At 40.1% G+C, this 17,195-nt stretch overlaps 1 protein-coding gene across 1 annotated transcript in view; it reads right to left on the bottom strand.

Moving 5' to 3' along the window:
- Positions 1–6,673: 6,673 nt before the first annotated feature.
- The window catches only part of zdhhc8a (zDHHC palmitoyltransferase 8a), an 11,920-nt gene continuing 1,398 nt past the window's right edge, over positions 6,674–17,195 (bottom strand). Inside the window, exons 2-10 of the mRNA XM_008424269.2 lie at positions 11,530–11,651; positions 11,274–11,431; positions 10,773–10,945; positions 10,561–10,663; positions 9,630–9,721; positions 9,389–9,518; positions 9,156–9,273; positions 8,485–8,597; positions 6,674–8,381 (exon numbers count right to left, since the gene is read on the bottom strand). Coding sequence (XP_008422491.1) covers positions 7,092–8,381; positions 8,485–8,597; positions 9,156–9,273; positions 9,389–9,518; positions 9,630–9,721; positions 10,561–10,663; positions 10,773–10,945; positions 11,274–11,431; positions 11,530–11,651 — 2,299 coding nt within the window. The 3' untranslated portion in view covers positions 6,674–7,091. The remainder of the gene's footprint in view (positions 8,382–8,484; positions 8,598–9,155; positions 9,274–9,388; positions 9,519–9,629; positions 9,722–10,560; positions 10,664–10,772; positions 10,946–11,273; positions 11,432–11,529; positions 11,652–17,195) is intronic.

Genomic DNA, 17,195 nt, shown 5'->3' on the forward strand with positions numbered 1-17,195 from the left:
GTTTTTGGACCGTGGGAGGAAGCCGGAGTACCTGGAGAAAACCCACGCATGCACAGGGAGAACATGCAAACTCCTTGCAGAAAGACCGGGGCTGGGAATCGAACCCAGAACCTTCTTGCTGCAAGGCAACAGCTCTACCAACTGCGCCACTGTGCAGCCCGTCCTTTGGTTCATTATCTATTATTTATTATTATAAATTCCAGACTGTCTTCCACTGTCTCTCTGCATCATAATGTAAGAGGAAATATGCATTCAAGTTGTAGAGCAAAGAATAATTAATTCATAATTCATTCTTAATGTAGAACACAGCAGTTTTAAGGCGGACATTTATCAGCTGTCTTGACAACCAAGAAGTTCACTGTTGAGTTGCGGCTCTGAAGGAGTTAAACCTGTCTACACGTCCATAAAAAAGGATTTTTTTTTTTTCAATCTTTTGTGGCAGAATCTAAAAGTAACCAGGACCATTTGCGTATTCTTATTCAAGGCCAGGAAGTTGAAAAGCCTGTCGATTGTTAAGTAAATGCTCTGTGCCTAGGGCGTCATGGCATGAATATGTTTTTAAAATCTTTTCCTGCATGGACTCCACCAGTAATCTGTGCTTTTCTCTTTTAAATCAGTGTTTCGAGTTGAACCCAATGCTAATACCAGCTGTGTGACATTCAAATCCTCCCCTATATTAACACCTGAAGCTATTTCTGTTAACTAATTCACTGATAAATTTAAAGCACACGTCTTTCACACTGCCACACAGGCTGCTGAGGTGTAAAACAAAAAAGCTGTTTTGTGCCTGCTGTTCACACCGCGCTGCTCCTACTCATCGCCACAGTAAATGGATAGTAAATTGCTCCAAACGTGTGGCAGAGATGAATGTAATTATTATCACTGGCCATTATCTGTACACATACTGACACAAACATTGGGTGCAGAGAAGAATAACAGAATATGGCAGCATGCATACACAGAAAGGAAAGAAATCTTATTAGATTACAGAGAGTATGGTAATGTATTAATTGTAGCAGAATGCCCACACAGTGTTGGGGCCTCAGCGGGGCATTTCACATCCTTTTTCCTGTGGCCTTTTGCCACACAGTGGCACAGTGAATGCGGACTTTTGTCCTGATTAAGCCCCCGCACTGCCCACCGCTGTTCTGTTTATCCTGGCGAGAGCAGGCGCTGAAGCGTACTGCAGAGACAAAACCGCTAGGAGTTTTCAGCACAAAAAGAAAAGGAAAGTCGCCTTACGGCTTTGTTGAACGCTGCTCATGATCCAGATGGACAAATTTCAGAAATTTCAGTCAAGATTACAAGATTCAAGTTGGCTAGAGAACAAAAATAATTTATTTTTACTCTACTTAATACTGTAGCACAGATGGATTACTGCAAGCAGACTTGAAGAACCAAATGTTTAATTAAAGGAAATTCTGATTAACGCCGGCAAGAAGTATAACACCTTGCCAAGGTGTTATACTCATGCTGTTTTTCTGGATGCCCTGTGATGATTTTGATCAGACGGAACCAGCAAAAAGTTTCATTAAGATTATTTATTTGACTTTGGTTAATTTGGCCCACCAAGATGATTTTTGGCAAATGCGAGACAGGAAAGAGTTAGGGCCGTCCATGCTTTCCACGTCCTCTGCTAAAAGTAACACTGGCATTTCCCATATTTGTACTGATCCCAGGCTGAATGAACAGCAGTTTGTGCCAAAACTCAGATGTCATGAAAACTGAGAGATGAGTGTCGGAACCACACGTCTACTGAATGGTTCCTGTTTCTTGAGAGGTGAAGCAGCATAAATCTGACCTAAAGTTAGTGCTCTATTTTTCTTTCTAGCTCTGGGAGAACTGATAGTCATCTGAGAGCAAAGTTTGATAGAGTTAAAATCTGTGAGCCCCTGATGATTTCTAGACATTGATAGCTTATATGAGCTAAAATGAGTTCTCCGTGTTTGTTTCGTCTTTATTATGTCTTTTTGTTTAACTAATCAGTAGTAAGTAGACATTGGGTGACTGATAATAAAATGCCGTGATTCCCATCCCTCATAAAAATTTGAGCTTTTTTAAAAAACTATGTACATTTTAAAAACATTTTCCTTATTTGAACCATTTATTTGTGTTGATCTAGAATTAATTATGAGTCCTTAACACAAAAACCTTTTCATTTTAGTTTTATTGTTGAGAGGTTATTCTACAGAATAACTTCTGCAAAATATAGGATAATTAGTTTCCTGTCACTCCAAGGTTTTGACCCAGCAAAGGTATAATCTGTCCAGCTGTCCTATATGAATGACTGTTTGTCCTCACATTATAAACGACAACAGCTGACGTCCTGACTTTCACATTGACTTAATGCTGCTCCCCTTTGGCAGGCTATAAAAAACAGCAGTAGCTGCCAGTCCGGGGGTCACCAGAACGGAAAACAAGTTCCCCTAAAGCCACAATGTAATTCTGCCCTTCTCTGGGTTTAGATTTTTTTTTTAAATGCTAATTTCTATAAAATATGCCCCAGTCTGATGGAGCAACAAGCCAGGGTTGCTATTAATCCAAATCCTTCTTGTCAAGTGTCACTGCAGAGAGTGCTTCATCATGTCGAGAGACAGCCCAGAGAGAGGAAATGGAATGCATCAGTGGCAGAGCAGCTGAAAATGACAATCAGCCAGTTCAGCGATGGCTCTGATGATCAGGCATATCAATGAGCCTGAGAGGAAGAGGCTGGGAGAGGCACACCCACAGAGACACACAGGCAGCGGGATGAAAGTAGGTCAGTGTGCAGCATCTGAAGAGAAGTGTGACTTAAAGGCTGATGAGGACGAACGCGTCGCATGTCAAGAGGTTAGATTGAGACCCCTGTGGAGCTCGACGTATAGCGTCATCGGACAACAGCGCAGTTAACATTCCAACATCAGCAACTGAAAACACAAAGATTGTATACACGAAATGCAGAAAAAAATATTCAATGAACCACTTTTTTTTTCTTCTTTTACACAGTGCAGCTATTAAATCAAGAACATCACAGAAAACATCATACAAATCAAATTATGTTGATACATTTCAAATGCAAACACAAGTTGATTGATTTTCTCACATGCTGTGTGTTGTGAACAAGTCTCTGTTGCATTCTGTGAAGTAATTATTTCCAACAAGTATCTCCTCTGCGTGTTTTATAATAATAAAAATCAACAGAGATAACGAGCAACGGCAGGAGTCAGTGCCTGGCTTTCAAAGCAGTGACTATTTGGAGGTTTTAGTTTCCACTTTTCTATGTTTCTGCAGCATCCAGTTGTGCTGCATAAACTTATATGTCACTTATATAAAACTGCAGCAGCTCATATTGAAACTATACTGCACTATTTTAGAAATGCTGGCCACTCAAAGCACTTTTACATTAGAGTAACATTCAATCAATTTAGCTAACTTTATTCATGTGGCAGTAAAACAGCAAAGCTGGGGATTCGGTTTAGTTAATCTTCTTGTTGCATCATGAAGTTGATTTCTAAATACAATGCTTGCATTTTTTTTTTAAATGAAGAAGGAAGAAAGTCTGGCAGTAAGGGCTACAGTCTCCTCATGCATTGTTAAAACCAGAAGACAGCATGATGTAAAACAGAGAGCTCATCAGACAATCTGCATGGTAAAATGTTGAGCAGCCTCTCTAACTCAACAATATTGCAATCCCTGTCCTGTCATCATTGTCATTAACATTTTTCCTCTGGCTCTGGAAACTGCGATGGAGGAAGGATGAGGGAGGGGTTGTGGTGCGGGTAACCAAATTAGCAAAGCAAGCAGGATGAACATTTGAAACACACACTTGTTTTTGCGTAGTCATATACAGTTCCCATGTCAAAAATATTCTGACTCCTTGAACTTGTTTAGAGTTTGTCACATCCAAACCACCAATTACAATGTTTTACTGGGATCTATGTGACAGACGCCTGGAAAACCTGAAAAGTGTGGCATTTGTATTTAGTCCTCTTTCCTGTGCCAAACCTTTGTTGTGCCATGTTTCACTACTACTACTACTACTACAGCTGCACATATATTAGTTCAATCAAAGACAGATAACAAGAAATAAATAGGAATAACGATCTAAAAAGAATAAAGACTAAAACATAAATCTAAATCTGAGACAGGAAATCTTCTAAAAGCACAACCCAAGTCCAAAAACCTCAAAACTGAACTGACAAAGAACGGTCTTCCACATGTGTGCTTTCTTCGTACTGTTGTTACATACTGTGATTTAATTACACATCTAATTAAGTTGCTCCTTAAGGAAGATGGCACCACTGGATGTTATTTAGGAATATCAGAGTAAATCAGGTTGACAGTCCTTACATTTCAACATTTAATCAATTTAGAAAATCTAGCATTGTTTTTTCTCTAACTCTAGATGATGTATGTGTTTTACACTCAAAGGCTTGTTGGGCATGTAGAGCTGTTTTCTTATCCTGAGAATTTGAGGTACTTATGTCTGTTTACTTCATTCATTTCAGAGAAACTGCTGATGGGAGTGGGTGCTGTGAAGGCCGCTGCATGAATGTCGCTTTCTTTTGGTCTAAGTTTCAGTCGCAGAGCTGCTGAAACCACTCAAAACTCAAGAGCTTCAAAAAATGTCTGTGCTTTATTTCTTCCACTCGGTGATGCATTCAGTGATGTAGCAACAACTGAGTCAAGTTACTTCTCTTTTATCATTGTCTCCTCAGGAAAACAACAAAACTGTAGCATTACAACCCACATCTGTCACTGTGTTTTTATAGCCCTGAAGTTATCCAACAAAAAAAAATTGGCTCCATCATCCACCATGACAGGCAGAAACTCCTGAATTATTTTTGATTGGCACACATTCACTGCTCTCTGATTGGCGAGGAAGTTATTTTCCAGATTAAGGGAATGAAGTCAAAAGGTAAAAAAAAAAAAAAAAAGGAATTGAAAAATTTTTTTTTTTTTAATCAGCTTGCCTCTGACTGAGAAATGCAAATGCCAGCAGAAGATCAAGGTTTGAAGGTCGGGTTTCTTGAACTTCAGAATAGATTATTTTTAATTATCTCACCTATTTTTTTAATTAATGGCAGTACTAGGGAATAGTTTTTAATCCAACGTATAATTTTATGGTAAACACGCTACGATAGACTGCAATCCAGTGTTCAAATTATCAGAGTTTAATTTCCTCTTCATTCTCAAACAGCAAATTTAATCGTTTAAACCTATTAATTTAACATGTGCATAAAAGTGAAGAGAAATAATATAAAAAAGATTATTTAATCTATTTACAACAGGTTCTTTGTCTATTCTGATTTCCAAAATACCATGAATAAAATTTTAATATAGGATGGTTCATTTAAAACCTGTTGACGTCTGAAACGTTTTCCCAGTTTAGACACAAGAAATGAGAATTGTCTGTATCAATACAAACTGCTTGTGTAGGCACTAGAAAAAAGGAAGTTTTATGATTTCACCTAAAAACTGAATATTTTGTTTCTTTTTGCTTGCTTATATTATTCTGTTGTGTTTGTGTTGATAAACTGCCAACACTTTGAATAAGTTTTCAAAGACATATTTGTTATAATTCACAGAAATAGACAGGACAAATTGACCCTAAATGATGAGTTTTGCAAAAAAAAAAAAAAAAAAAATGCAGGCTTCGATCCAGGCTGGTTTTGTTGGATTTATTTTTGTCACAAAAACTAAATGAGTCTGTTCTCAGGGAATGAATGCAGCCAGCAGGGCATTTTATTTTTTCACAGAAGGTTATTATAAAGTATCTGCTGGTCATTCCTATTACTAAAAGGCTCTAAGTTATCATAAAATATGAGGTTTGACATGTCATCACCTAAAGCTATACACTAGAGGGCGCCGTACACAAACTCGGCGCAGAAAATAGCATTCACAAGGTAAATTGCTGCACTGGAGTATAATATCTTTCTACGGATGTTTTAAGTGGCTGTATATCTTTAAAAAAAGACCTACATGCAGTGTAAAATGACATGTCATGTTTTTCCCATTGTTTATAATTAAATCCCTCCAGACTTTTCATGTTTTATGGGACTGACGATTATAAGGATGTCTGCATTTGCTGAATGTCAGGGTCTAATGGAAGAGAGAACATCTTAGAGAATAGTTTTTATCCTTCCACAAATTTGGCAGACTTTTCCATTTAAATTTTTATTCCTCAAACCATTCTAAAAATACTTTGGTGAAATTATGGCCTTCTGACGGAACTGATGCAGCTGAGTCACACTGTTAGGCTGCCTTTCTCACATTTTTCAGGCTCTGACATCACATTTTTATGGGCGTAAGATGAGGCGTACATGATAACTGCTCGAAAACACTGACCTTGGCATCCTCAATGTCCTTCCTAACTAGACCATTTTCCATGAGGAAGAATCATTTATGCCTTCGTCTCGACTAATTTCTGAGGATGTGGCTTTAATCTTTGATGATGCCACCCTGACTTGCTTCACTGTGAATAATACAGCATCATAAAATGTCTAGGGGAAAAAATTGTTGTGTGTTTCTGAGCAGTGTATGTAAAATTCTGGTTTCAACTGTAAATAGATTTATATCAATTTTCATTTTTGGCTTTTGATCGCACTTTTCTGTGTCCGTGCCTCCGGAAAAATCAGTAAGAAGAATCATCATTCACATTTCCAAAAAAAAAACAGCAAAACAGAAATGGAGATTACAAAATAAGTTTATTTGTAGAAAGAACTACAAAATGCATATTAAACTTTTTTTTTTTTTTAAAGGATATGAGTCAAATTGCATGTTATGGTTTGACGAATTTTCACAATATCAAAAATCAAACAGATAATATTCCACCTGTATCTGGTATTTAGCTCTTCTGCGTTGATTTAGTCACTGGTGCTTCCTGTTTACATATAATTAGGAGGCACAGATATCCTGAGATTCACAGTTTGTTTTCCGTCGCATTAGACACTTCCAAGTTCGTTCCTGTGAGCATTTTGTTTACCACACATTCTCCCACACAAGAAAGCCTCAAACGGCCTCTTATTTACAAAAGATTTTCGAGTTGAGAAAACTAAATCTAACACTGCATAGATGATTCACTCGCACCGTTGAAAACCTGGAATATGTTTTTATTTCAGAGCTCCAAGGCTGACAGACTCCTTTCCCTTGGAGGGGAACGGGAGCGAGGAGCGCTTTGCCGTGGCGTAGGAAGTGTACGGTGGCGTGGGATAGGCGCTGGAAGATAAACGGGGCAGAGTGGACGTGGAGGACGGTGGACCCTGGGTGTGTCTCTCAGGAGGACAGTAGGCAGGGGACGTAGAGCGCCCCTTGCTCTGCAGGCTGCTGCTGCTGCTCTGCAGCGGTGAGGTGGAGGTTTTTGGACCACGGGTCAGGGATGACGTGGAAGAGCTGGAGAGAGGTGAGGTCCTCATGCCGTATCCCAGAATGCCCGTGCTCATCAGGAACTCCCTGGAGCCATAGGCCGGTGGTGTTGGTCCACGGGAACCTGGAGGTCGAATGTTGTCCGGTGGTAGACTTCTCCTGCTGGGGATGTCGTAGATCCCAACGTCTGGACCGTAGAGCACCTGCGATCTGGCACTGACGCGGAGCATCCTCTCCCTCTCCTCCTGCTCCCTTCTCTCCTGGATGGAAGCCATGATTGTTTTTGAAAAGTTGTCGTAGCGTGCTGCGGCGGACATCGGAAGACTCACATCGTGGGGATAGAGATCTCTGAGGTTGTCTTGAAGACCTTGGGAGGTCAAGTCTCGTTTCACCAGACCAGAAGGGGGGATGTCTCGTGTTGCTATACTCTGGGATTGGAGGTCTCTTGTGATAAGTCCGTGATAGGCAGGAGAAGAGTCTCTCTGAAGAAAACCTGGTAAAGACGGTGAGGGATCCCTTGAGGTGGACTCTCGGGGTTGCGGAGATTGTCTGGCGACTCCCATAAACACAGGACTGTAGGAGTGTGGAGGCGGACGCTGCACAGCCCCATCACTACCCAGACACATAAAATGAGTGTGGTAGCTGACAGGAGGGGCCCCTCTTTGGACCATGAACTGAGGGTCTGAAGGCCTGATGAGGTTATCGTAGGAGGGTTTGCTGTTGCAGCTGCCGCTGCACTGGTTGACCAACAGACTGGAAGTTGTGATGATCCCAGGGGAGGAATTGGATCCCAGCCCATCGGGGTTCATCGAAAGAAGCTGGGACTTGCTGCCATTGCGGCTGCTGTGTTTTAAGGTGAGAGAGCGAGAGCTGAGCGTCATAGAGTTGAGCTGCAGAGAGCTGGAGACCGTCGAGGGCTGGAGGGGAGCTGAGACAGGCACACCGGCCTGATGTCTGCCTCTCGCAGGGCTTTCTCTGGTGTTAGAGCAGAGGTCGGGACCTTTGTTGATACCTTGCTGCTCGGATGTCTTCAGCAGCTGAGTATTGCGACACAAGAACACACAGTGTTGTCTGTCAGGTACCCATCAAAACGTTATATATTTTCTCTTTCAAAAACAGAAAAAAAAAAAAGAAAGTCACCTGCTCTGGGGGAATGGGTGAGGATCCTCTGGAGATGGCCTCCAGAACCGGACGTAACTGTGGCACAGTCGGAATAGAAACAGGAATGATGGATTTGGTGTGATGTCCCAAATCTGAAAAATAGGTTATTTTAGGATTAACAGAATGCACCTGCAAATATAAACAAAAATCTACAGTGGGATTTTTAATAACGACACTTTAAAACGTAAAATTTAGCAATTAGAGGCGCATCTTATTCTTGTTACTATAGGATCAGAACCTCCTCTAAAATTCATTAAAGTCGAGGAATTGCAACCCTTAGCAACATTGTGAACCTCACTGTGTGCTAGGATATGTATGTTTTTTTTAAAGAAGGTTTATAACATGTGGCACATGTGCTTTGTTCAGTGTTTGGATGTGTGATGTTATGTTTTTGTAGCACCCTTAAAAACTGAAAAAAAAGTATTTAAAAAAAGTCACGTCATAATTTTCTTCTAATTACAAACTTTGCACTACTTTTTACTACGCCAATCAAACACAGTGAGAGAGAAATGTATAAAAGCTCAGCATATATAAGATCGTTTGCAAAGCAAAGCGCTGCAAGTCAATAAATGTAAAAAAAAAAACTATCTGGAGAGCTGTGTCTTGTTATCAGAGGTTATGCTTCATGTGTGTTTGTAATTCCAGCGCACCATCCAAGACAGCAACTTGGCTTTTCACCAGACCGCGATCCGGTTTTGGAGGCAGCGGCGGCGGCAGGTTTTTCGGCTGTTTGATGTCTGACAGCTCGACAGCTCCAGCTGAGGATTGCTGAAGAGAGAAATAAACAAACATAGAGATGTGAGGGATACATCTCATATCTCTTGACAGCTAGGGTCACAGTCCTTAGACGATGCGCTTGAAATACATATTTACTCGCGCATACCTTATTTTGTATCGCTAGGCTCTGGATGCCGTTGTCCCTGATTTTCACCGGCATCTGTCTATCAACCTCTGGTCTCAGGAACGGAGGCTGCACCAGGATGACTGTTTTTTTGCAGGTCCTTGATGTGTAACTGGTTTCCCCAGACAAAAAAAACCCCCCAGAAAAACCAAAGATTTTAGCAAGTAAGGTATAAGGCAGCTAACAAAGATGCAGATTGGAAGGGGGAAAATACGTTTCTTACTTTGGCGAAATGGGACTGCAAACCAGATACTCCATGTTGCTACAACAACCTCGTGAAAAAGGATTTATTCCTCCTTGAAACTTGCCAGTTACCTGTGGGAGCGTGCAGAGAGACATTTAGGTGTTGTGCAGTAGTGAATGCAAATTGCAAAAGTATTCACAACCTTTAATATTTTCAAGTGCTGTCTTGACAACAACAAACCAAATGTGCTGGGTTATGATTTTATGCGATGGACAAAATCTGGGTAGTGCATTATTGCAAACCAGAAGAGAGAGACTATGCATGGTTTAATTTTCTTTTAACAAATAATAATCTGAAAAGTGTGATTTAGCGCTCTGAGTCAACTACCAGCTTATGCATTTAGAAACTGATATTTAGGTGAAGCTCAGTCAGATGGGACTGAGAGCATCTGTGAATGCCAATATAATGTAGGATTTTTGTGTGGACTTTGACTAGGCTACATTCTAACATGTGGATATGCTCAGATGTTAACCATGTTGTTGCCGTTTCGGGTTGCTGTCCTGCTGGAAGGAGAACCTCTAAAACAATCTTTGCTGCTTCTCTAAGTAATGATTTCTTTGTTCACTTTAGGTAGATGATTCTGTCTGGTTAGATTTGCAGTTATGACATTCTCATAAGATGGAGGAAACAGTACTCTGTGAGTCTTCAAAACCTGTTTTATATCTTAAATCTGCTTTAAGCTTCATTCCTAGCCTGAGGACTTTGCAAAAATCTGGATTTCTACTGCGATTAAATCACAAGGGATTCTATGCTCTAGTTAAGTGGCATTTTTATGGGTGTCAGAGTAAAGTAGGCATAAAACTTTACTTGCGTAAAATAATTTTTTCTTCTACTTCGGTCTATCTCATAAAATCCCATCGGACACTCTTACACGATGAACAATCACGATTTTGTTCTGAAAACCTCTCACTTGTTCGTTGGTGGTCCGACCTCTGGACACCAGGTACAGGTGGAAACCAGTGAGACCCAGGACTGGTATCAGAAACAGGCCCGATATGCTGATCACTATCAAACTGCAACAAAAAATGTTAAAGAAAAAGCTACTTCAAATTGTGATTTTTTTTTTTTTTTGGACAAGTGTAAGCACTGATAGACCGAACAAGAGGCTTGTCCCAAGGATACGTGATGAGGCAATGCAGCTTCCATAAATCGTCCGCGTGGTGCAGGACGTATACGAGGCCAAAGGTGAACACAGCGATCATGTGAATGGTGAGGGACAAGAGAAAGAGAAAGAAGTAGCGGTAGTTTCGTCTCCCAATGCAGTTGTTCACCCACGGACAGTGATGGTCAAAATCCTGATGAGAGATTCAGAGAATCAGTCATGTTCAATCCAAAAATATTCATTTGGACCTCGTCGAATATCCGCTCTGCTTTCCAAATGTAGCTTGGTGTTTCAAATTGTGTTTCCACGGAAATAACAAAAGATCCGAGTAAAGGATTTACCTGATTAACAAGATCTCACCCTCTGTCCACCACTCATCCAACAAAAAATCTACTTTACACCGTTGCAATTACTCTTTTTTTCCCCCCCTCTGAAGCTCTCTAATTACTTTCTCTAATCCTAATCTGTAGTTCCATGTTTTTTGTCGCAGTCAGCGTTGAATGTGTCGAGTGTGCGCTCACCTCCACACAGTGATCGCAGACGCTGCAGTGGGAGCAGCGAGGAGGTCTGTAGAAGTGGCACGACGCGCACCACTTCATCCTCACCTGGACGCCTTTCACGTCCACGTTTTTGTACAACGGAGCGCGGAACTCATCCTCCTTGTCTTCGTCCTCGCCAGCTAAAAAAAAGAACAAAACGCAAACACACACACACATATATAATTTTCTAATCTAACATCTCCCAGGGTGGAAAAGTAACAGGAGTTTGATTACTGACCTACAGGGAGAACCCCGGCATCCATGAAGGTGGCCATGGTGAAGTTGGCAAGCACAAAAAGAAAAAGGACGGCACAGCATGGTGGGACAGCGGGGCAGATGGTCACAGCCAACCACGGGCATCTGAATACACACACACAGGAGAGAAGAAGAAAACCTGTTTTCTGAACTGGAAATAGGAGTTTCAGTCCCCTTGAGGCTGCAAAATCAAGGCAACAGTAAGGACTTTAGGGGATCATCTCCATCCTATTTATTCTGATGGGAGCTGTGGATCACAAAAGTAATTGTTTACAGTGAGAGATAAGCATGTATTAGCGTGTGTCCACCAGTACTAGCAGCAAGGGATTAAATAAAGAGGTCTCTACAAGCTGCAAGCTAAGACACTGTCTGTCTGTCTGTCTGTCTCAACGAGGGCGACACAGAAAGCGCTGGACTAGACGTTTCATCAATGATCAATTCGTTTATATTAGGGCTGCAAAATGTTTTCATAGGAATTAATGACAGCTCGTAGTAAAAACCTGAAATTTCAAATAACACAAGCTCCAAACATGAACTGAGTTTAAATACAAATACGGCTTGGGAAAATCTATTTTATAGCACAAGCTTGACTAAAACAAACAGTTTTCATGCAGGTATCCTCAGCTATGCTGTTTCATAATCAGACACAGATTGCAAACTGCAGGGGTGTCATGCCTGTAGATACATAGTGCATCTACAGGCACTATGCAGATGCACAAGAGGATTTCAAGAACCGTCCGCTATTTAGGCCACATTTTTTATAAAGGGTGTGTTAATGAGGCCCAGAAGGAGGCCATCATCTGAAAGCAACTGGCAAAAAACGCAAAAGCAAGTCTCAAAAGTTTTAGGGAAGATGCTTGATGATTTAGAAGTTGAATTAGAGGATCAATAGATTTAACTTTTGATAGGGTATGGTCAGGTAAGGAGCTATGTTTGACTTAATCATCATGTTTATATCAGTGAGTTAAAGAAGCAAATGTTCAACAAATAACTGTTTTTTTAAATTACATTATTTAGCAAAAACATATATAAGTATATAAATGGGTGGATGTGATACAGGTTGTTTCAATTCACTCCCATTTTCAGCTAAATTCAGTAAATTTCCATAAATCCTAAGGAAAGTTTTAATCAATGGGGAACTGATTGAAACTATTAAAGATGGTCTTTGTGTAGAAATAGAAATGATGATTAATCTTTTCCAGCACTGAGACAGTGAGTGGCAGTTCAACTGGACAAGTGAATGTCCTCGGTGTGAGATTAGAAGGACGTTTAAAATCAGGCTACAGTCATAGACATAGAAAAGAATTACTGGTCTACGTAAACAGACTTTAATTAACCTAAATATGCCGGGTACTCTGTCTTTCATAGCAAAAATGTTACTTCTACTACTTACTAGCTGTGTTTCTCTTCTATTTGAAGCTATTAAAGGAGCTCCTTTTATCTGTAACATAGAAAATAGCATTGAAAACTCATGGGCCAGTCCTGCAGTGGGATTTTTGTTGTTTTTTTGTCAACAATGTCGGCATATGGATGCTCACACTGAGCCAGATTCTGCTGGAGTGGAATTTCTTGGATGAAAACTTTTTTTTTTTTCTAAAAGGAAAAATTAATTGAACAGGACCTCAGCGCTTTATACGTATCAAATTTGAATGTACTTATTTGACTATGAATCTGTCTATGAAATGACTGGATTTTGCAAAGTGCCTTTGGAGAACATTTGTTGTGAATCTCCACTACATGAATAAACCAAAAAGAATTACATTGAGGTGAACTTTTTACTAAAAGCTACTTAGTTTGGCATTGTGTCATTTAAAATTAAGATTATATTCAGAATCATTTCCCACAATTGACAAGAAATTTGAGCCAAAATCCAATAAACTATCAACACAAGCACAGAATGCATAACAGTTTCTCCTTTAAAATAGTTTACATTTTTTCTTTCAGATAAAATATTTACAGTCAGATTCCATCGAGTACCTCTCCTGTTTCTGCTGTACATGTTACACACATTATTGACAAAAACATCAAAGTTTATGACAATCAGCTGTCCTGCTCCTTTAATGAATCTGTGTGAATTATCAAACCACCTGGATTTCTTTGCAGACATAAAGAAATGGCTATATCACACATATTTTCAGCCAACTTGGAAAAACACTTGACTTTTCAAGTCTGACAACAAATGAGCCACTTAGATTTAACTTAGTGTAGTCTACAGAAATTAGTCCATGACTCTAAGCAGCTACATGAATGTCAGGTTCAAAACAAATAAAAAAAATAAAAAATCAGTCCCCATCAATTAAAAAAATGTAATTAGACTATCATGGTTTATTGTTTATCTCTTGAATTATTGCAATTTGCTTTTCCTTGTTTTTAAAATACACCTTAATTTGTCCAAGTCTGCTGGGACTCTCCTTGCCAGAATCAACAGGACAACACACATCACTCCTCTACTGCTGTTTCTGCACAATTACTTTAACATTGTGTTGTTAACCTTTATGGCTCTATAATATCAAGCTCCTAATCACATCCCTGACCTGTCCCAGCTTTACATATCAACTCTGAACCTCATGTGAACCAACCAGAGACTCCTGGTAGTTCCTCTGACCCATTTACACCTCAGCTCTCCGGCTAGCTTTTAGTTTTTGCTTTTTAAGATAGACTTTTATTTTGTATCTCATTTTATGTGAACAGAAACACTTTTTCACAAAATGAATGTTCTGACCACTTCAATAACCTTTGCGTAGCAAAAATAGCGAGGCAGACTCATATGCAGGTTGACGTTTGCGCTTCATCCCAGTGCGGCAGAAAGCAAACCCTACGTGGGGCTTGTTTCAGGCGGTAGAGGGGGGGGAGGCATCCCTGCTCCTCTATAAAGGAGCGCCGGCTGCTGATGCCATGCCAGCTGCAAACACAGTAATCCCTAGATTATAAATTTTGGATTACAGACCATTTCTACTTGTCCTGTGCATTGTGAACTCCTCACATTAGATACTGAACACAGGGAGCGCATGCAAGGTTACCCGCCCTTTTAATATGGAAGTTTATTTTCTGCAAACAGGTTGCACATCTTCTTAGCTTTTGCTCAAAAGGAGCCTCTGAGAGATGCCGCAGATCAAGGCCGTTGCGTTCTCCACTTGAGTTAACGACAAACACTTCACATTTACAATAACCTACGGCTGCCACAAAGCTTTCTCCAATCTACTTTAAACCACACGCTATCTGAATGTTGTGTTCAAGGACGGCGTTATTCCTTGAACACAAATAGAGTTGATTTCTGCTTTTATTATTTTTAATCTAAAAAAAAAAAAACAAGAAAAAGAGAGAGAGAAAAAATGCCAGATTACAGCGTGGTTGCCTCCACCAACTGGTCTAAGACCATCTGGAGTGCAGACTAGAGGCAGTTCATTACGCCGCTGGACAAGCCCAACCTAATGAAACAGCACGGGCGGAGCTCTAATAAATCACGCCAAACAGTAAGCTGCTCCACAATCTGCATGCTGGCCTCATCCCCTCATCAGTGGGTCAGTGGCACAGCAGACGCCACAATGTGAGGGCGCACGAGTCCTGGAGTCTGTTTGTGGAAAAACAGCAATAGTTATTACGTGTTTTCGAAGGCAGCAGATTCTTTTACATGACTGCAGTGCAGCCTCGTTTTGCACAATCTGTTTGTTAACCTCGACTGCACTTTTTCTAATTTTGCCCTTGGTTAACATTTTGCAAACTGTGGAGAAAGAAAGTATGAAAAAAAAAGAGCAGAAATGTGTTGAAGTCTTGATGTGTGTCATTTGAGCTTGAGATCAACACAGAAGCTGAGCAGAAAGATGTTTTAGCTAGAAAACATTCCAAAGTGGGGCTTTCTCTAGTCATCTAAAATGTTTCACTTTCGTTGATGATCATCTCACTGGGCTAAGAAAGTAGCCGACTCTAAACAGAGCAAAAAAAAAAAAAATCTAATTCTATAAGAATAAAACAAATTGCTGCTGATTTTAATCTACTCTGAGGTTTTACAGACTTATATGATTTGTTGTGACCATTAGCTAATGAAGGTAATATTAGCTATTGCTGGCCAGCTTTATATTTTGAATGCAGACATCACAGAGCGCCCCACCATCGGTACACTAATCCATTATGTACAGAATATGTTTGCATTTCCCATAATGTAATTAGCGATTGTCACAGTTCAATCTGCATGGATTCTTTTTTGCTTATATTTTCCTACTTTACAGACTCATTTTCTAAACCTATTCAGACATGTTACAACATGTCTCCAAATTTTTTCCGTATGTGTGCCCGGTCCGAGCTTAAAAGTGAACCACGCCCAAATGGAAATGGTTTTTTCCAAACAAAAGGTAACGTCACAGAGGAACAAAAGCAGGAAATCACACGCTGCTGGATGTTATCAGGCAGAGGAGAACAAAAAATGCCCCGTCGAAGTGAAGCTGAAGGTTGTTCTTTGACTTTCCCAAACCTGCGGCATTAGGAAAAAGTATGCTGAAGCCTTACACTCTCACACTACTAAATGCTGAAATCAAACTGCTGACAATAACAGCTGCATGAATATTACAGAGGGGAAAAGATGGGGCGGATTGACTTTTATGCATAATATCCCTGCAGGTCTTAATTCTGAAGAAATTCACGTGTGGCTGGAGGGCTGGAATTATGTTAATGTAGACATCTGGGTTGCAAATACTCATGTCAATGTACATATTCACATGAATATTCACACTCTGCAGGAAGAACTTCAAGTGCAGTGGATGCACAGACTTGTGCTGTGTAAAAAAAAAAGAAAAACTGCCTTGTACATGCCACAAATAAAAGTCGATCCTACTCTGATGCGCTCCCATGTTGTGAATGTCCCACCCTACCTGGTTGTAGGGATGCAGATCTTTGTGAGCTCACAGATGCTCAATTATTAAACAATTTGTTGTTGATCCCAGAAAAGTATGGCATCAACTAAAATTCCCAACAATCTAAACATATTATTAATAATATGGTAGGCAAGAGGTGCCCTGCAGAGGATAGTGAAGGGAGCTGAGGAGGTCATTAAAGATTCTCTGCCTTCTCAGTAGGATCCACTTCAGAGCCGCTGCAGAAACAGGACACTGAAATTTGTTGAACTAGACTGCATAAAATTTTAAAAAATCCCTTTAGGCAAAAAAAGGAAGAAAAAAAAGACTTATTCGGTATTTTTGGGAATTTAGATTCTAAATATAGAATCTATACCAAATATAAAATAAATGAAACTTGTTGCCTCACTGACAAGCTCAAATGCTAAACCCCCCCAGTCCCAGGAGAAGCAGAATCATTGCTTCATTCATTCAGCTGAAGTGTCCTGGATTTGCTGGTGTAGCACTGACGCTCCAGTTAAGTAGTCTTTTCAATCTCTCACATCAGCAGGTCATTGATTTTTTTTTCTTTCTCTCTCTCTCTCTGTAGAAATTGAGTTCATAGAAGGAGGATAGTAGTGGTGGGGAGGGTGCGAGTTCTGAGCATTTTCTGGCACAAGTCTGTCTTTAAATCTCCAACCTCTCCAAAAAAAAAAAAAGAAGAAAGTGTCAGGCCTCCGGCTTAAGAAATGAAACAAAGCTTTTATAGATACTAGCAGACTTACTGTGTCCACAGATTCAAACAATCCAATATATATATATA

The sequence above is a fragment of the Poecilia reticulata genome, linkage group LG12, assembly GCF_000633615.1.
Source record: "Poecilia reticulata strain Guanapo linkage group LG12, Guppy_female_1.0+MT, whole genome shotgun sequence".
NCBI classification, from domain to species: domain Eukaryota; kingdom Metazoa; phylum Chordata; class Actinopteri; order Cyprinodontiformes; family Poeciliidae; genus Poecilia; species Poecilia reticulata.